The following is a 14,825-nucleotide window of genomic DNA, read 5'->3' on the forward strand; positions in this document are numbered from 1 at the left end:
TTAAGTCAGAGGTGAATATCTTCCAGCTCTACCAAATAACTAGCAATATTGACACCATTTCCTGAGAAACGTGAACAAGAAACCTTAGGATACGTAGAACCATCTGCTGTTAACCAGATCTACACAGTTCCTTCACCCACGCAAGCAACTTCGTGAAGGCACCATGGACATGTCACAACATTCGCAATTCCTCTTTCATGGCAATAAATCAATGGTGAATCAATCTGGCGGATGAAAGCTCCATTACATATCATTTCATGAAGATAGATCTGATCCCCCTGCATGCAGCATTCTGAAGATCCCTTGCTTCATGATCCCCGAACCTCAGGAACCAGGGGTGTTGGTTGATACAGAGCCACCAATACGCTGAGGTTCCATGCAGATTAGTTGACCAGGGCAGCTGCCCATATTTCTCCTCTTCATCCGAAGAGGTCATGCGAGATTTTCTCCAATGCGTATCACGCTCAGCAGTCCAGTCCACAGAGAGGGTAAAGACATCCATGGATTGTTTTGGTCATCCCTTTCCCGTACGACGAGTATCTTCTGGACTGCACACCCAAGGATAATCAGAAAGTACCTTACCTTCAGGGACCTTTATATCAGGGAGCTAAAGACATTAAGTTAACTAATGCAACCAATCAGAATCTTTTGAAAGATGGCTACGCTTATGTTCTCTTTTCATCCGGGAGATATGGTCGTGTCATGGGCCAGATTGAAAAGCAAAAGAGCCAGTCAGTGCCCTAATACACGGTGAAGGAGAATATGCTCATGTTCTCCTCCACGTATTTGTTACGTATTTGTTACATGGGCGGAAATGGTAGTTATGGGAAGCGAAGTGCATAGACGTTTTGATAGCATGAGTGGGAAATGAACAAGACTCGGAGTCAGTGATCTAAACAGCATCTCCCACAATGTACACGCAGTCATCGTCATATAAACTATCCATCAATGGAAAACAATATTAATCAAATTAATCAATTAATATATAAATTATGGTATGAAGCAATTATGGTAGCAAAGCCTGCTGTTAAGGAGTGCGTAAGCTCTGACCCGCAGAGCGACTTTCAGCAATCCTCAACCGTTCCAAAAGCACACTATTCCTCTTCTCCCACTCCGCCGCCCACTCCTCGTCGCGGTCCGCCACAGCTTTCTCAACCTGTATCTGACTCTCAATCTCAATCCTCCTCATGCGTTCCACAAGGTGGCGATCCCGATCCTTCCACCGCATCTCCCACATATCGTCAACCTCATTCTTCGCCCGCTCGATACTCTCCGTCATCTGCTTCTGAAGATTCTCCAGTCTTTGCCTCAAATCGTCAATGGTGAAGTCTCGCGATCTCAACTCCTGGCGGTATACCTGATCGATATCGTTCAGCCGCTCCCGCATCGTAGCCAGTTCCTGATCCCGCACATGCAGCGCCTTGCGGTGATCACGGTCTATGCTGCGGATTAGACGGGTGTAGTGGATACTGACGTCATTTTCATCTTCCATTGGAGGCGGAGTTTCTGTGTCTGCATGGCCTTCTTCGACTTTTGCGGGGCTCTGGGGGACAACTAGAGAATGTGTGGGGATATTTGGCAGCGATGAGCTGTGATGATAGGGTCCGTCATTTGGCGATAGGTGTGTCGAGTACGAAGGGGTCAGAAATCCACTGCTAGTACCGTGTGCTATAAATTCTGGCGATTGTGAGAATTTTCTCTGTCGTGAACCAAAGCTGGGCCCCGCTGAATGTGTTATATGATCACCGGATGAAGTGGTGTCTTGGTCTTGCTCTTGATCGGATGAACTACCAAATTGAATATTGGCTAAACTGGTGAAAAGTTTGGGGAGTCGAACACCGTTCCTCCGCCTAAGGTAGCTTGCATCCTTACTCTCAGGAAGAGAATGTATATTATCTGTTGCTATATTGCCCTGAGAGGCAGATCGTCTTGTCGGAACAACAGATATCCTTTCTGGTCCAGGGTTGAATGATGGGCTGCGATAGACACCATTCTCATCCAGAGTTTCCGAATCTGCATTAGATCGGTTTGCGCTTGGTAACTTTGATAAATCAAACATCGAGTTTGAATTTAGTAGTCCTAGAGAAGCTCTAACATTGTCCTGGGATATACTTGACGATTGTCGTCGATGACGGGGCCTATCCATCCAAAAGGGAATATGCATGCGGCTTCTTTGTGTCGGCGCAGGCGTAGGCGAAGGTGCAGGCGCAAGCGCAAGCGCACGCGTTGGTGAAGGAACACGCATTGGTGTAGGCCCAGTGGGAGTAGCTGGTTCAGGCGGTTGCGAGTCATCTTGGGTCCCAGCATTTAACTGACCGCTGAAAGGTGTGTAAGCCGGGACTGGGGGAGAATATGGAGGTAGGTCACTATCTGCTGAGACGGATATCTTCGACCCATCCCGATTGATATGAAAGAGCTTTCCGCCTAGCAAAATGTCAACGCTTCGAACGCTTCGAGTACTTCGAGCATCATCTTGTAGCGTAGCAATCGTAGAGCTTGTCATCGTCGACACGATGCTCGAAGCCCTGCTTGGTCGCTGACTCAGTGTCGTTGGCATTTCAGCAGCCTGTATAGGTGTTGTTGTTTCTTGTTCGGATACATGTGGCCTTGGAGTAGCATTCACTCTGTTGTTAGGAAGCCCAAATATCCTTCCGAGGAATGGTGTTCCCAATGCTGCATCTTGCTGGTCATTTCTACGAGGAGTCATTGGGGTTTCTGGGCGGGTGGTAGAATCCTCCATGGTGTAGACAACCAGCAATCAATTAAGGTAGGTAACGCTATTTACCACCATTAGTTTATCGTCTCTGGCACCTTCAGCTAAGATTTTCACAGCTTCGTATACCTAGTACCGCTCTATCGTTATCAACAAGGGTTCCTAAGAATTACCAGCGAGTAAAATCCGAACCCAGGACAAATGCCCGCACGAACAAAAGAGATCGTTTATTGTTTGAAATATCGTTCTTGATGCGATTGCGGGTTCCTGGATGGCATAACACTCTCTTCACCTGGTCACCCTCCGCAACTATGAGAAGGGCTACAAACCCGTAATAGTTGTCATATTTTAGACAGCTGTCACTGCAGGGATTCGAGCGAAAACATGAGAAACAGTCGAGCTCACGAAACGATTGAGAATAGCTTTAGAAAAGGAGATATATCTCAGTGATCTCCCTCAACTTGGCCACATAGAAGACTTCGATGATCCAACAGAGACAACCAGGAACTGTGATACTGAGAGTTAACATTTGAAAGCTTCAACAACTGTTGTTGCCTATGACGCTTCTTTGTCGAAGGCTTGAGGAACCAGCCTGGTGGGGGCTGAGCCAAAGGCTGTCCTCCAAATATTTAGTTTCATGTGAAGCTAGCAACCAGTCCCAACCAGTCGCAACCAGACGCAACAAATCGGACGGGACATAATGTCTGCAGAGCGATTGACGGTCCTGTCAAGGTCAGCTGCATTCTTCTTTCCCCCCTCGCCCGGATGGTTAGTTAGCTAAATCCCTAAACCGAAAATAGCTATTATGTAGTTAGGGAAATACAGTAGTTTAATTAGTTATTGGAGGGGTTTAAAAAGCCGTTCGGTTATTCTCCAAAGTGTTCAGCGCCTGTGGAGGACGAGCGGGACTAGCTGCCAATTGTTCTCAGGCATCATCATTGTTCTTCACTCTCCTCGTCCGCTGTTATCAGCAGGTGACTAGAGATATTTGAAAATCGGAAGCCGAAAATGTAGACTTCAAAAGTGACATTTCAAGGCCGATAGGGTTAAGGGTTAGAGCCCTGTTCAGCTCGAGGCAGACTGGTTTGGTGGCATGTACAATATTGTGGTAACTATTTGAGTTGTATGGCCAGAGCTCTGCCAAAAAACCCCTGCCAATGAAACCATCCTTCGTTTCTGCTTAAAAAGTTTCTGCGTGATACTGACCTGTTGATAATCATTATTATTCCTTTTCAAAGTTCTGATCCCAAAGGAAAAACATCCATGACTCAACTTGCAGACAATAATACGAATAATATGTCTAACATCGCATGCACAGCAGTTTTGACGCTTGAATGAGAGAGAACTCCATTGATGGTCGCCCATGGAACAAGCCGTTAAATTACATCCCTTTCTACATGACCATCTGCCCAATCTATGCATCCTTGGAGACTGCAAAGAAAGCATACGGTGTTATATTTATAAAATAAGTAATTCTCTTATTAACAAGGAGTGTTTTCTGTCCCCCTACTGCACAATTGAGAAAAGACGGCTCAACGGAACTTATGTTTAGGGTCAAGTTAGGTAGTTTTAGTGTCTCCATGACTCTGCCAGGACACTAGATCTGGTTCAAGAGTTACAGGCTGTTTTCAACACTGCATTTAGCTGTTGTATCTCTACAGAATGCAAGAATACGTGGACAGCTTGCCTTTCGTCAACCAAGGGCGTTCCCTGTACAGAACCGTTTATCACTTACGTACATATTGGGATCGGAATTGATCCGCTGATAGCAGAAGTGAAACCCTTCCCCCCGGATAATAAGCATCATCATGCGTGGGAAATTTCGAACAAGGTTGAAACTCTGCTGCACACACTAGATAATTTCCGCTGGGATACATTCCGCTGAATTGGCTGTTGGTCCCTAAGGATTTCCTTTTAGGCTAGCAATTTCCATAATTCTCAGCAGGATACAGATCATTTCGCAGAAAATATTCAAGAAGATGCCGCCTCCTTGAGACACCTTCCTTGGGTAAAGGTCCATAAATCAGGGAATGCTAAGAGCATATTCATTGGATGATTTCCCTAGGGAAAAGGAGAGTTATATGGCAATGGAGGCACGTTGCGAATATCCATGAGAAGTACGGAGTAATTCGCATTCCGATATCCAGTCATCTAGAATTCAGGGGTTGCGCATATGCGGGTGCCAGCACATGCGCAACACGCGGCTGGCGAGTAAATCAACAGGAGAACAAACTCCATTACCAAAGCTCAATCCAGTGCGGGTCTGCGGATAATGTTACTGGCGATTTTTTGTTTAGAATAGGCTGGTGCAAGCCAGCGGGTGCAGACTAGCTATGATTAAACAACGACAATCCCGCAGGGGAGAATGGAGGCGCCCGTGGTCTCGAGGCGATGAAAATGCATTATCCGAACTGATTGACCATGGTGGGGGAAGTGGTTTTGTGTGCAAAGCAAAGGAGAGATCAAATATGAAACACATGAAACTTATGCTTGAAGGGAAGTGAGTGAAGTGAATATATGTTGAGTAAGTACAAGATAGACATTGTGCAAAACTAACAATAGATAACTAAAAAGTTGAAATCTCAATAGTAATTAAAAGCTGACCTTTATTGATGAAAAATCTTTAATTTTAATAAAAAACTTAATAAATAAGAAAAACTTATTTTTTTATATTATAAATATATAAGATATAATTAATTATTTAATTATAGAATATTTTTTAAAAATTTACTTAAAATTATAATAAATTAAAATTAAAATTTATATATAAATAAAAATAAAATAGAAAATTATTTAAATTATTTAAAAATAATTTAATAATATTAAAAATTAATATATAATTTATTATTTAATTTTAAAATTTTTAAAATATAAATATAATAAATATTTATTAATTAACTTATTTTATAATATTAAATTATAATTTTTTAATAAAATATTTATATATTTAATTTTATTTTATAGTAAAATTATAAATTATTTAAAAATTAAAATTATTATATAATATTTAAAATTTTAATAAATTAATTAATAATATATAAATATTTAATAATTTTTAAATATTTATTGATATAAAATAAAAATTATTAAAAAAATTAAAAAATTATTTTTTAATTATTTTATTTTATTTTATTTTATTTTATATTTTTATTTTATTTTTAATAAAATTTTATATATATATTAATTAATTATTAATTTATTTAAAATTTTTAATATAATTTTAAATTTAATAAATTTATTTTAATTTATAATTAAATTTAAAGTAAATTAATTACTTTTTAAATAAAAATATGTTTAATTTTAATTTTAAATTTTTAATAATTAAAAATTTTAATTATAAAAATTAAATTAAATAAAAATTTTATAAAAGTTTAAAATTATTGGTTATAATTTAAAAACAAACTATAGTAATTAAAATATCAAGATTTGCAAGTAATGAAATAATGAACTTTGTTATTGTGAAGTAATATCTGAATGTATTTGCTGCAAATGAGAAATAAAAAGAAAAGAGGCTTAGGCTACTATATCACCTGCTGAGCCTCTTGAACAGCCTGTTATTCAACACCCCACAACCTCTGTCAGCAGAGCCTAGGCGTTGAATACAAGCATCAACAGAGGCGCTGGCATGCAAGAATAAAATGCTCTGAACGTAGTTTGATTTAATTTAATTTAATTATTTGCTGCAGAGCGTAAAGTATTCAGGGTATGATCTAGTCATTTTTGAATTCGTTGCTCGCTCGATTTTGGGAAATTAATAGCTAGTTAAGTTCCGCCGCAGTACAAGTGCAAAATGTGGGGAGGGCTCAAAAGCAAATCCACGGGTAATTAATTATCCAAGTCGTTCCCAAACACTCACCTCCTGGCTCATCCCACCCTATTACTCACAACGGCTGCTGGAAACCAGAGATAATAATCTGTTCTACCCGCGTCCTTCATCAACTTTCGGCTATTTCGGTTCTATTCCCCGCCTGCTCCTTCCCGCCGATAGTTAGTTAGTAGGTAGGTTTACGGTACTTACCTGCCCCGCTATTTCAGTCCCAGCTACCAGAAGTCAGTTAACGCTGATCCGTTAGGAACGCCTCAAGCGCCGGTTAAAATTGCTTGGGCCTCTTGATGATCATATCGCTTGATCACGAATATCGCTGTTGCATATCTGCTTGTGTCTGCAGGAGGTATTGCGTGGGCTCTGTAAGTTGGCGATCTCCTCCACATTCGCAGTCTGGATTCGGAGGTTGAGGTTTGACGTCGAAATCTGCCCATATAGCTGCCCCTCTTCCAGATAGTAACAGAAATCAAACCCACAGAGGCCCGGTAATAGACAGTTTCAAAAGGTACATATCCGAACCTCCATGTGTCTTCGGAGTCTCCAGCACATGAATCAGCATATTACCATACTGGACCACTTCCCTTGGCTCGGAAATGAAGGATATCACCGGGCACTCAAAGCCGTGAAACTTTGATAGTTAACTAATCTTCGCCTGTGAAAGCTGTCTTCCTTGGAATGGCCCACTTTTGCTGACGATTCACAGCTTTCCTCCCACTCAGGGTCTTCGACTAGTGCCACCAACAAGGGAAAGCAGACTGTTGTCCCGCGCATCTCATCCCCAACTTCACCTGCAGAACTGTAACCAGGCATTCCTCACGACGGCGCTCAATTCTAGCTTCTAGTCAATATGTCTATAAAGTACGTATTACCCTTCCCCCCCCCCCCCCCCCCGGTGCCAAAAATATTCCTGCTATCTCTTTTGCGTTCTGTTTCAAAGGGATTGGCATTTCCCCTTCTACTTGGGCCGTACACCCGCCATCTATGTTGTTTGCATATTCCTGGACCGTCCTGATAGGTCGCGTCCCAAACCTTAAACAAGATATTCCTGAGAGAAGATACTATGTGCTCTCAATATAAAAAGAATACAATGCTAAGAAGACTCCGGCCAAGCAGTTGGGTTATGCTTCATGAGACTGAAAGATTTATCCTGCTCCCTAATGAACGGATCATGTATACCTCTCCACCTCGAACATCTCTGTTGCTCCAAAGCAGCAACCCCGGATCAGGCAATGATCATTTGTCAATACAGAGCCACACCGGCTGTGTTTACCTTACTAACCAACGAGTATGTCTACCCTCGTGTTGATCCTATAGTATGATAATTGTCTCACATCAGCTTCAAGATCGTATACCTTCCCGCGTGCCCGACTTCAGAATTTCAGTCGTTCTCCGCTCCTATGCTAAATCTTCAGGACACTTATGTTTCAGCTCCATTCTTTGGGCCCAATGTCTGGACCGCACAGGTTAAACCCGTTGCCGGGGGAGGCATACCCGCTTCAAACGTCTCTATCCAGCTAAAGATGACCTTCAAAGACGGTGGAGCGTTTGATTTTCACTCCACTTTCGAGAGAATCAAGGAGCGTCTTCAACAGGCAATGGAACATGCGCAGGAGACTCGCAGTGGCACGAATGTTTTTGCCCCTGTAAACTTCTCCGAAGTTCATCTGGAGGAGCTGCCTGCATACGAAGGGCCTGGTAGGCCTACAGAGCCGGATGATGCCATAGGATTACCAGCATTCTCACCAGTTGACCTGCGTGGCCAAAATGAATATGTTTCCAACCAACAAACTAACACCGGCTTGAGGAGAGATAGCTCGACGGAGACCCGCGATACGAACCCAACGGAACCGCCTCCTGGATATGAGGAGGTTCAGCAACAAAGCGTTGCAAATGCTTTTGAAGCACGTATACGCAGCTACCAATGATTTGGATATGGAACTTACCTCATTTCTTCACGTTTTCTTAAACGACGCCGGCAAAAGCCGTCAATGTGTCTTACTTTTAGTTAGTCTGGAAAAATGCGGCCCATCTAACCAAGCTGATGCGTGTTTGTCTTCCTGGTATCTAACATGATGCAATGTACATATAGATAAATTAATGATTGTATGAACTTATTGACTACCATTATATCGACAGCGCGGCAAGGGCGATACGATCGTCACTGGGTTTTGTTTGAAATTGTTCCTTAACTGGCATGGATCCAACGCAGAAACAATCTAGCGATGGCCTCGAACATCAGAAAAACAAGTAAAAAAAATCAAAAACCAGGCTGATTTGGTACAAGATAAGTATCTGAATATTTCTGTCGTTAAGGTTAAAAATGAATTGTGACGTTTTCTGGATCACAATATAGTCCTCCCATATGGGCAACATCCTTGACACTCTAATGAGCAGCTTGGAAATGAATCCTTCAATCCTCATGTATCCTCACCTTTCTCTATCTGTACAATTTTATTCTATCTCCATGACCTGCAATGCACGAATGTTGCCAGTGTTTCTTTGAGCTGCTTATCTAACCCGTCAGAGCAACCAGCCAATCACGTGTCACTTAATTGCAGCCCCACTGACCAAACCCAGGACAGCCCGACATTTCCCTCCACGCAGCAAAACATTGAAGCAAATTTGAACAACGTACGGCTTCAACGAATTGCAATCACAACCTCCAATTTGTCAATTACCCCCGCCGTCCGACATCCTACCACCTTCTAGCCAAAAATGGGTATCGTCGACATGTTCAACGAGCTAATCAACTCGCTGCCTTTCACGGAGGCGCAGGCAGAAGCACCTCCCGCGAAGGAGGCCGAGGCTGCTGCGGACGCAGAGGACACGGAGGAAGAACCTGAGGAGGCTGAGGAAGAGGAGGAGGAGGACGAACCTCAGGATTTGAAGCCTAAGTTTGAGGAAGGTAAGTGTAGTTTTACTTCTGTATCTCGGTGATTGATGCATCCCTTTCGGTGTTTGGGATGGGACTTATAAGAAAGGATCTATCTTCCTCTGTCAGGAGGCTGAATGGACAATTCAGTCTGATTATTGGAGAAATAAGGATGATGATTTCTTAGTTCCTCGGAAATGGGTTGGATAGAGAAGAATAATTTCCCCGAATGTACCCGTCATAGGCAGCCTAATGGATGTGCTCGACGTTGACGATTACCATATCATGCTGAACTTATTTACAAAATACTAACAACTATGATTGCCTTTTCAATTGATAGAATGCGCTAATTCCCCCAAATGCGCTCCCGCAAAGCACCACTTTGACGAGTGCGTTGAGCGAGTCACCCGAAACAGTGAAGAACCCGATTTCAAAGGCCCCCACGAAGACTGCGTTGAGGAGTGTAAGTTCTGTTTGCCATTTTAGTACTATGCGGCCTGTTGTGCATATCCCTTTCTACATATTATTATTGCCCTTTATGCACATGCATCGCGCATCAAAACTCAATTAAGCAAAGATATAGCCGCAGCATGTTTCCTTTTAATTGTCAAACCTTTTTGGCATCGAGGGCAGTTTAGCCGAACCAATCACCAAACATATAGGAGAACCGCTACTAATTTATCTTCTCAAATTGACATCCAGTCTTCCATCTCCAACACTGCGCAACCCAATGCGCTGCGCCCAAACTTTTCCGGACCCTCAAATAAGCATTTCCGTCTCCGTATTCCGAAATGTTCGTATTCCACTTGGATACTGGGAAATCTTTTCTTCTTTCGAATAAATGCCATATCAGTCATCTCGATGGACGGATAATTGACGCAAATACAAGAATGAGAAAGGAATTTTCTATCCGAGATGGGATATGATGTTTTAGCATATAGAAAGGAACGAAATCCCAGACAAAAGAGGAAACCAATGCATTGACAAGCCTGGCCGAGCCACTCTACAATTCCTCCTTCTCGACTTTCTCGCAAACTCCATGAATCGATCGATTAAAAAATATAAAATTAAAAATAAGAACATGTATCATTACATACTATTCCCTTACAAATCACTCTACATGCCTGTACAGATAAACTTAGATTAACATTGTCTTTCTATAAACTCCGTTTCTTGTTTGAATGTGTCACTCATCTCCTATTCCAGTGACTTTTCAGCGATTTCCTAGTTTCTTAAGCTAACAGTTGCTTGGATCTTCTATCCTGTTCCTTTTAACATCTAAGAGGGCTATGGGTTTAAGCTTTCTTGACAATGGACAAGTATTTTACAAAATACACGCCTAATTAAGGAGGTGTGAAAACGTCCAATTAACATGCAAAACATTCGAACAAATGGCAAAACACATCACTTAGACGTACAAAGGTGTACAGTGTGGGGCCGAACATGACGACCAAAGAGGAAGCGATGATAGAAAACCGCAAACCACACAACTTATCTTAATTCTTCAATGAAATCGGAGAATTAGAGTGAAATACCCAATGAAATATCACCACCCCCATATAACAATCACATATCCACTTGCCTACCTAGGTTAGGTGCTTACCTATGTTCTTTTCCCCGTGACATAATATACCTCGGCGTCATTTCTTCCGTTAGGCCTTCCGTCCGCCTCTACCGCCGACTCCGCCTCAAGCCTCCTATTCCGAACTTCGCACCCGAATAGCCCTAAGCAGAGTGGCACAGGCGCCACCACAGCCGCCATCACAGCCTGAAAGATCAACGCTCGCGTCATATTCCTGGGTGGATTAGCATTTTCCCCATCCTTCAACGCATTCTCAATAATAATAAACGACGCTCCCAGCAGCTGCCCGCCCATCCAGCAGATCGAGCTGCTGACCTCCGGCGACATCGGATACGTGATTTCCACTAGGTACTCGAGGATGACAGGCAGTACTGCGAAACTGGATGCGCCTAGAAGCGCGCCGACGACATTGGGTCCCGCGACGCTACTGGCGCGTGGGGCGAAGACGAAGCCGATGTAGCAGATTGCGATGATGGGGATGAGGATCTTTGTTAGGAGAAGGTAGTTCTTGTAGCGGTCCGTGATGGGGGAGGTGATGGCAGCAGCTATGAGGCCGACGACGATCAGCAGAGCGCCTGTGATGCCTGCCTCGGTTTCGCTGAAGCCGTGCGGTTGGAGGATTTGGTTTAGGAGGGAGGAAATGCTGTTGAAGAGGCCGACGTAGACGATGAATGGGATGAAGATGAGCCAGAATTCCAGCGAGCGGAGGAGTTTCATGGGGGATTTGGTGAGGGGGATGCGCTTGATGGTTGCGGAGGGGGTGGGTGGGGTTGGGGGTGCGGAGGGGATGAAGAAAGATGGGATGCAGGTGACGGTGGACTGTGGAGGGCGAGATAGTTAGTTTGAGGTGTTCGGAATATTTGCACAGGTTTGGTTTTGCTTTTTCTTTTATTTTTTATTTTCTTGGGTTTTTTTTTTTTTAGTTTGGGGGGGGGGGGGTGTAAAGATGGTAAAGATGTTCTCTTACAATGATAGATACATAGAGCACCATATTCGGAATCTCTGAGCTCGTTGTCGCCAATAGTGGGCTTATCAATTGTCCCAGTGCGCCGCCAAAGGGATTCGCAAGAGTTGCGATGGCCGTGGCACTGGTTCGACCGCTGCCTGTGAACCATCGATCACTGTATCGCGTGGGCGCACTTAGGCAGAACGGTTGCGCAAGGCCGATTAATATTTGTCCTAGCATCGCGATGCCGAATATGCCATTGCCCGCTCTTGTGCCCGCATAGCGAATCCAGTTGCCGAGAAGGAGGAGGATGGCGGCTGCTGTGAATGATTGCTTGGGCCCACCTTTGTTGAGGGTCAAGATGACGACACTATAGAGTGTGTGTCAGTGACGGGTTAAATATGGCAAATTCTCCTTCTTCTTTTATTTCTTTCTCATTTTATGTTTGGTTTTATCTTGGATGTATGCTTTTGAGATTTCTGGAGCGGGGAGCATACGGTGTTGAGACACAGAAGGCAAACTGGAAGGCGATGCTCATCCAGTTGATCGTGCCCTCCGAGACGCGGAAGTACTCCGAGGCAGTCTTCGAAACAGCAGAGAAAGTTAACCACTATGACAGATATTTCATATTCAAGTTAGCGAATGCTCTCATTCATTTCATCGCTTCCCCTCCATTCTCGGATCCCACGTACATCCCAGCTAACAATCGTATTCAGCAACACCAACTGGGCCAGTCCTACGAAACGGCGTTTATAGACCCTATACACTTGTCTGCCACTGCCAGCAGCATCCTCAAGGACCAGAGGATCGTGCGAACGAGAACCAGTGCTCAATGCAACAAGCTCGCTGCCGGGGGTAGCGGGTTTCACCGTCATCGCAACCTCGATATTGTCATGCACAGGTTCTACCCTGTCGTCCATGGCGAACCCTCAGCAATCATTATTTGATTTCTGGGGATATTCGCAACGTCCGAGGCGTTTATCTATTCTTCTCCCCCTGTTGAGTAGTAGACCTGACGGCTCCGTGTCAAAGGGTTGGTTTAGCTATATTATCCTGTTGTAATTTGCATCCCCAAGGGCTATGTGGGGTCCGTTGGATGTTGAAGTGTCCAAGGTTTCCCCGCTTAATAACTTCAAAGGGAGATGCTGTGGAGTTTGTTTTATTTTAGCTGATAGCTAAGGCGAGGACTAACGCCCGGGCCGAAAGTATTAAAACAAAAGGGTTTGGGTGAAAAGATTAGTTAGCAGAAGCTGAGATGAAGATTATTTAATCTGGCACAAAGATTTATGATTCATTCATGATTCATTCATTGTTCATTGCAAAAGCTCCGAGACTTTTTCTATGTTGGCCGATTTTGGTATTTCTAAACTCTTTTATTAAGAAATTTGTATTGGGAACAACAGCTTTTATTCGATGCCCCATGTAAATTCTAAAATCATCTGCGGAAGTTTAATCTCGATCCAATGCTTGTTGTCCCCGGATCGATTTTCTTAAGTTAACACTTCCAACTCCCCTTAAAAAAGTGTGGCTTTTTCAAGCTAAAGCGCAAAATATTTTAGGTCTCTTCAGCGTTTGATCAATCAAACCTTCAAATTCTGACCCCCTTATTTAAATGAAGCAACCATTTTATTCACGGTGCTTTCAGACGGAGATAAAACGTTTTGCCTACCACACTCTGGCACACAGAAATAAAATGATCGGCTTTAAGAGCTCGTGGAGCACTTGGCCTCTTCAGTCTTCGTATTTGCTCAAAGCCTGAGGCTGGGTTGTCTTTAACCGGAAAAGCTGAATGGAGTCGAGGACCGCCACAGCAGGGGTCGAGACATCCAAGGGTGTCGGAGTTTATTTATGACTATTCTGCATGAAGGTCTAGGTGGTTGGAACCTTGATTTCGAAATTCACCGTCCTGATTTGCTACAGTTCAGTTAGAGCTGGATTGTCTTGACTTTGAGAGTCAGGGGAGGATGCAAGTTGTTAGAATCATGATTGGGCTTGCTGGAGAATGAAATTCCGTGGATGGCAAGGTTAGTGAAAGTCTCCCCATGATTTTTTTTTTTTTTTTTTCTCTGTTTGGGATGTAGATGTTTTTGGGCCTCGATCTATCTGGGGGGTAGCGAACACCGGGTACACAATCCAAGATAGAAGGGTTCCAGGACGAAGACTCCTTGAGTTGGAGGTAAGTTAGTTAGCAGGTAGCCCAAACTGTATCTCAATTCTCAAGCGGTGACCCTTGGGCTGCAGATTGAAGAACCAATTCATGTTCACATTGTGATTAAGTCTCAGCCCTAAGTAAGCTGCTGGTTGGTGGCTTACCCAGCTGGCCTGTCGAGCACCAATCAAGCGAGAAATGCCACCTCCCTTGAGCCTCAGCCCTCTTAGCCATATCACAAACCTCGACCCTGAGGTCAAGTGAGTTGGCAAATGTCCATCCTGATCTGTTGTGAGCTGATATATCCATACGGAGTAGTCTGTACAGAGGAGAACAAGTTGCATGTAATAATATACAATACACAGATACCTGTTGGATGACGCTAAGCAAGGAAACAACCACGTGTGTGAGCCGCTGTTTGGTGTGTATTTTTGCGTATTAATCGTACCGCCCTTGAAACGGGGTCACGGGTACTGTGTCTTGGCAGCCAACTCCCCTATTCTCTCTTGTACCAGGTACTTGACCCATGGGTCGTTGTGTTGACTACCGCCGCCGAACGAGGATCTCAAAAACAATCCATGAATGCTATAAAACCTTCCTCTTTCCTTGTCTCTGGACCATGTAAATGCAGGGCTGCGACCTTCTTTCGCGATCTTCGTCATCGTCATCGAGACTCTTTACCCCTCGAAGGATCCCCGCCGTTTCTCGTTCGTCTTTTTTATCTCCTGGGATCCCAT

The 14,825-nt window shown here is 43.6% G+C and overlaps 5 protein-coding genes across 5 annotated transcripts; 2 read left to right on the forward strand and 3 right to left on the reverse strand.

Annotated features, from left to right (window-relative positions):
- Positions 1-1,027: 1,027 nt before the first annotated feature.
- On the reverse strand, positions 1,028-2,740 carry PAAG_02696 (hypothetical protein; the record flags this gene model as incomplete). The annotated part of the gene is made up of 1 exon (XM_002795174.1): positions 1,028-2,740. The coding sequence occupies one exon, from the start codon at positions 2,738-2,740 to the stop codon at positions 1,028-1,030; it is 1,713 nt and encodes a 570-aa protein (XP_002795220.1).
- A 4,103-nt stretch (positions 2,741-6,843) lies between these two features.
- On the reverse strand, positions 6,844-7,349 carry PAAG_02697 (hypothetical protein; the record flags this gene model as incomplete). Its single annotated transcript, XM_015844723.1, has 2 exons — positions 6,844-6,985; positions 7,147-7,349. The coding sequence occupies 2 exons, from the start codon at positions 7,347-7,349 to the stop codon at positions 6,844-6,846; spliced, it is 345 nt and encodes a 114-aa protein (XP_015701801.1).
- Positions 7,350-7,626: 277 nt separating this feature from the next.
- On the forward strand, positions 7,627-8,464 carry PAAG_02698 (hypothetical protein; the record flags this gene model as incomplete). The annotated part of the gene is made up of 2 exons (XM_002795175.2): positions 7,627-7,824; positions 7,883-8,464. 2 exons carry the CDS (start codon positions 7,627-7,629, stop codon positions 8,462-8,464), a joined length of 780 nt encoding a protein of 259 aa, XP_002795221.2.
- Positions 8,465-9,254: 790 nt separating this feature from the next.
- Positions 9,255-9,897, forward strand: PAAG_02699 (hypothetical protein; the record flags this gene model as incomplete). Its single annotated transcript, XM_002795177.2, has 2 exons — positions 9,255-9,444; positions 9,752-9,897. The coding sequence occupies 2 exons, from the start codon at positions 9,255-9,257 to the stop codon at positions 9,895-9,897; spliced, it is 336 nt and encodes a 111-aa protein (XP_002795223.2).
- A 1,117-nt stretch (positions 9,898-11,014) lies between these two features.
- On the reverse strand, positions 11,015-12,859 carry PAAG_02700 (hypothetical protein; the record flags this gene model as incomplete). Its single annotated transcript, XM_015844724.1, has 4 exons — positions 11,015-11,812; positions 11,961-12,309; positions 12,437-12,549; positions 12,632-12,859. 4 exons carry the CDS (start codon positions 12,857-12,859, stop codon positions 11,015-11,017), a joined length of 1,488 nt encoding a protein of 495 aa, XP_015701802.1.
- Positions 12,860-14,825: the final 1,966 nt, after the last annotated feature.

The sequence above is a fragment of the Paracoccidioides lutzii genome, assembly GCF_000150705.2.
Source record: "Paracoccidioides lutzii Pb01 unplaced genomic scaffold supercont2.6, whole genome shotgun sequence".
In the NCBI taxonomy this organism is placed as follows: Eukaryota; Fungi; Ascomycota; class Eurotiomycetes; order Onygenales; family Ajellomycetaceae; genus Paracoccidioides; species Paracoccidioides lutzii.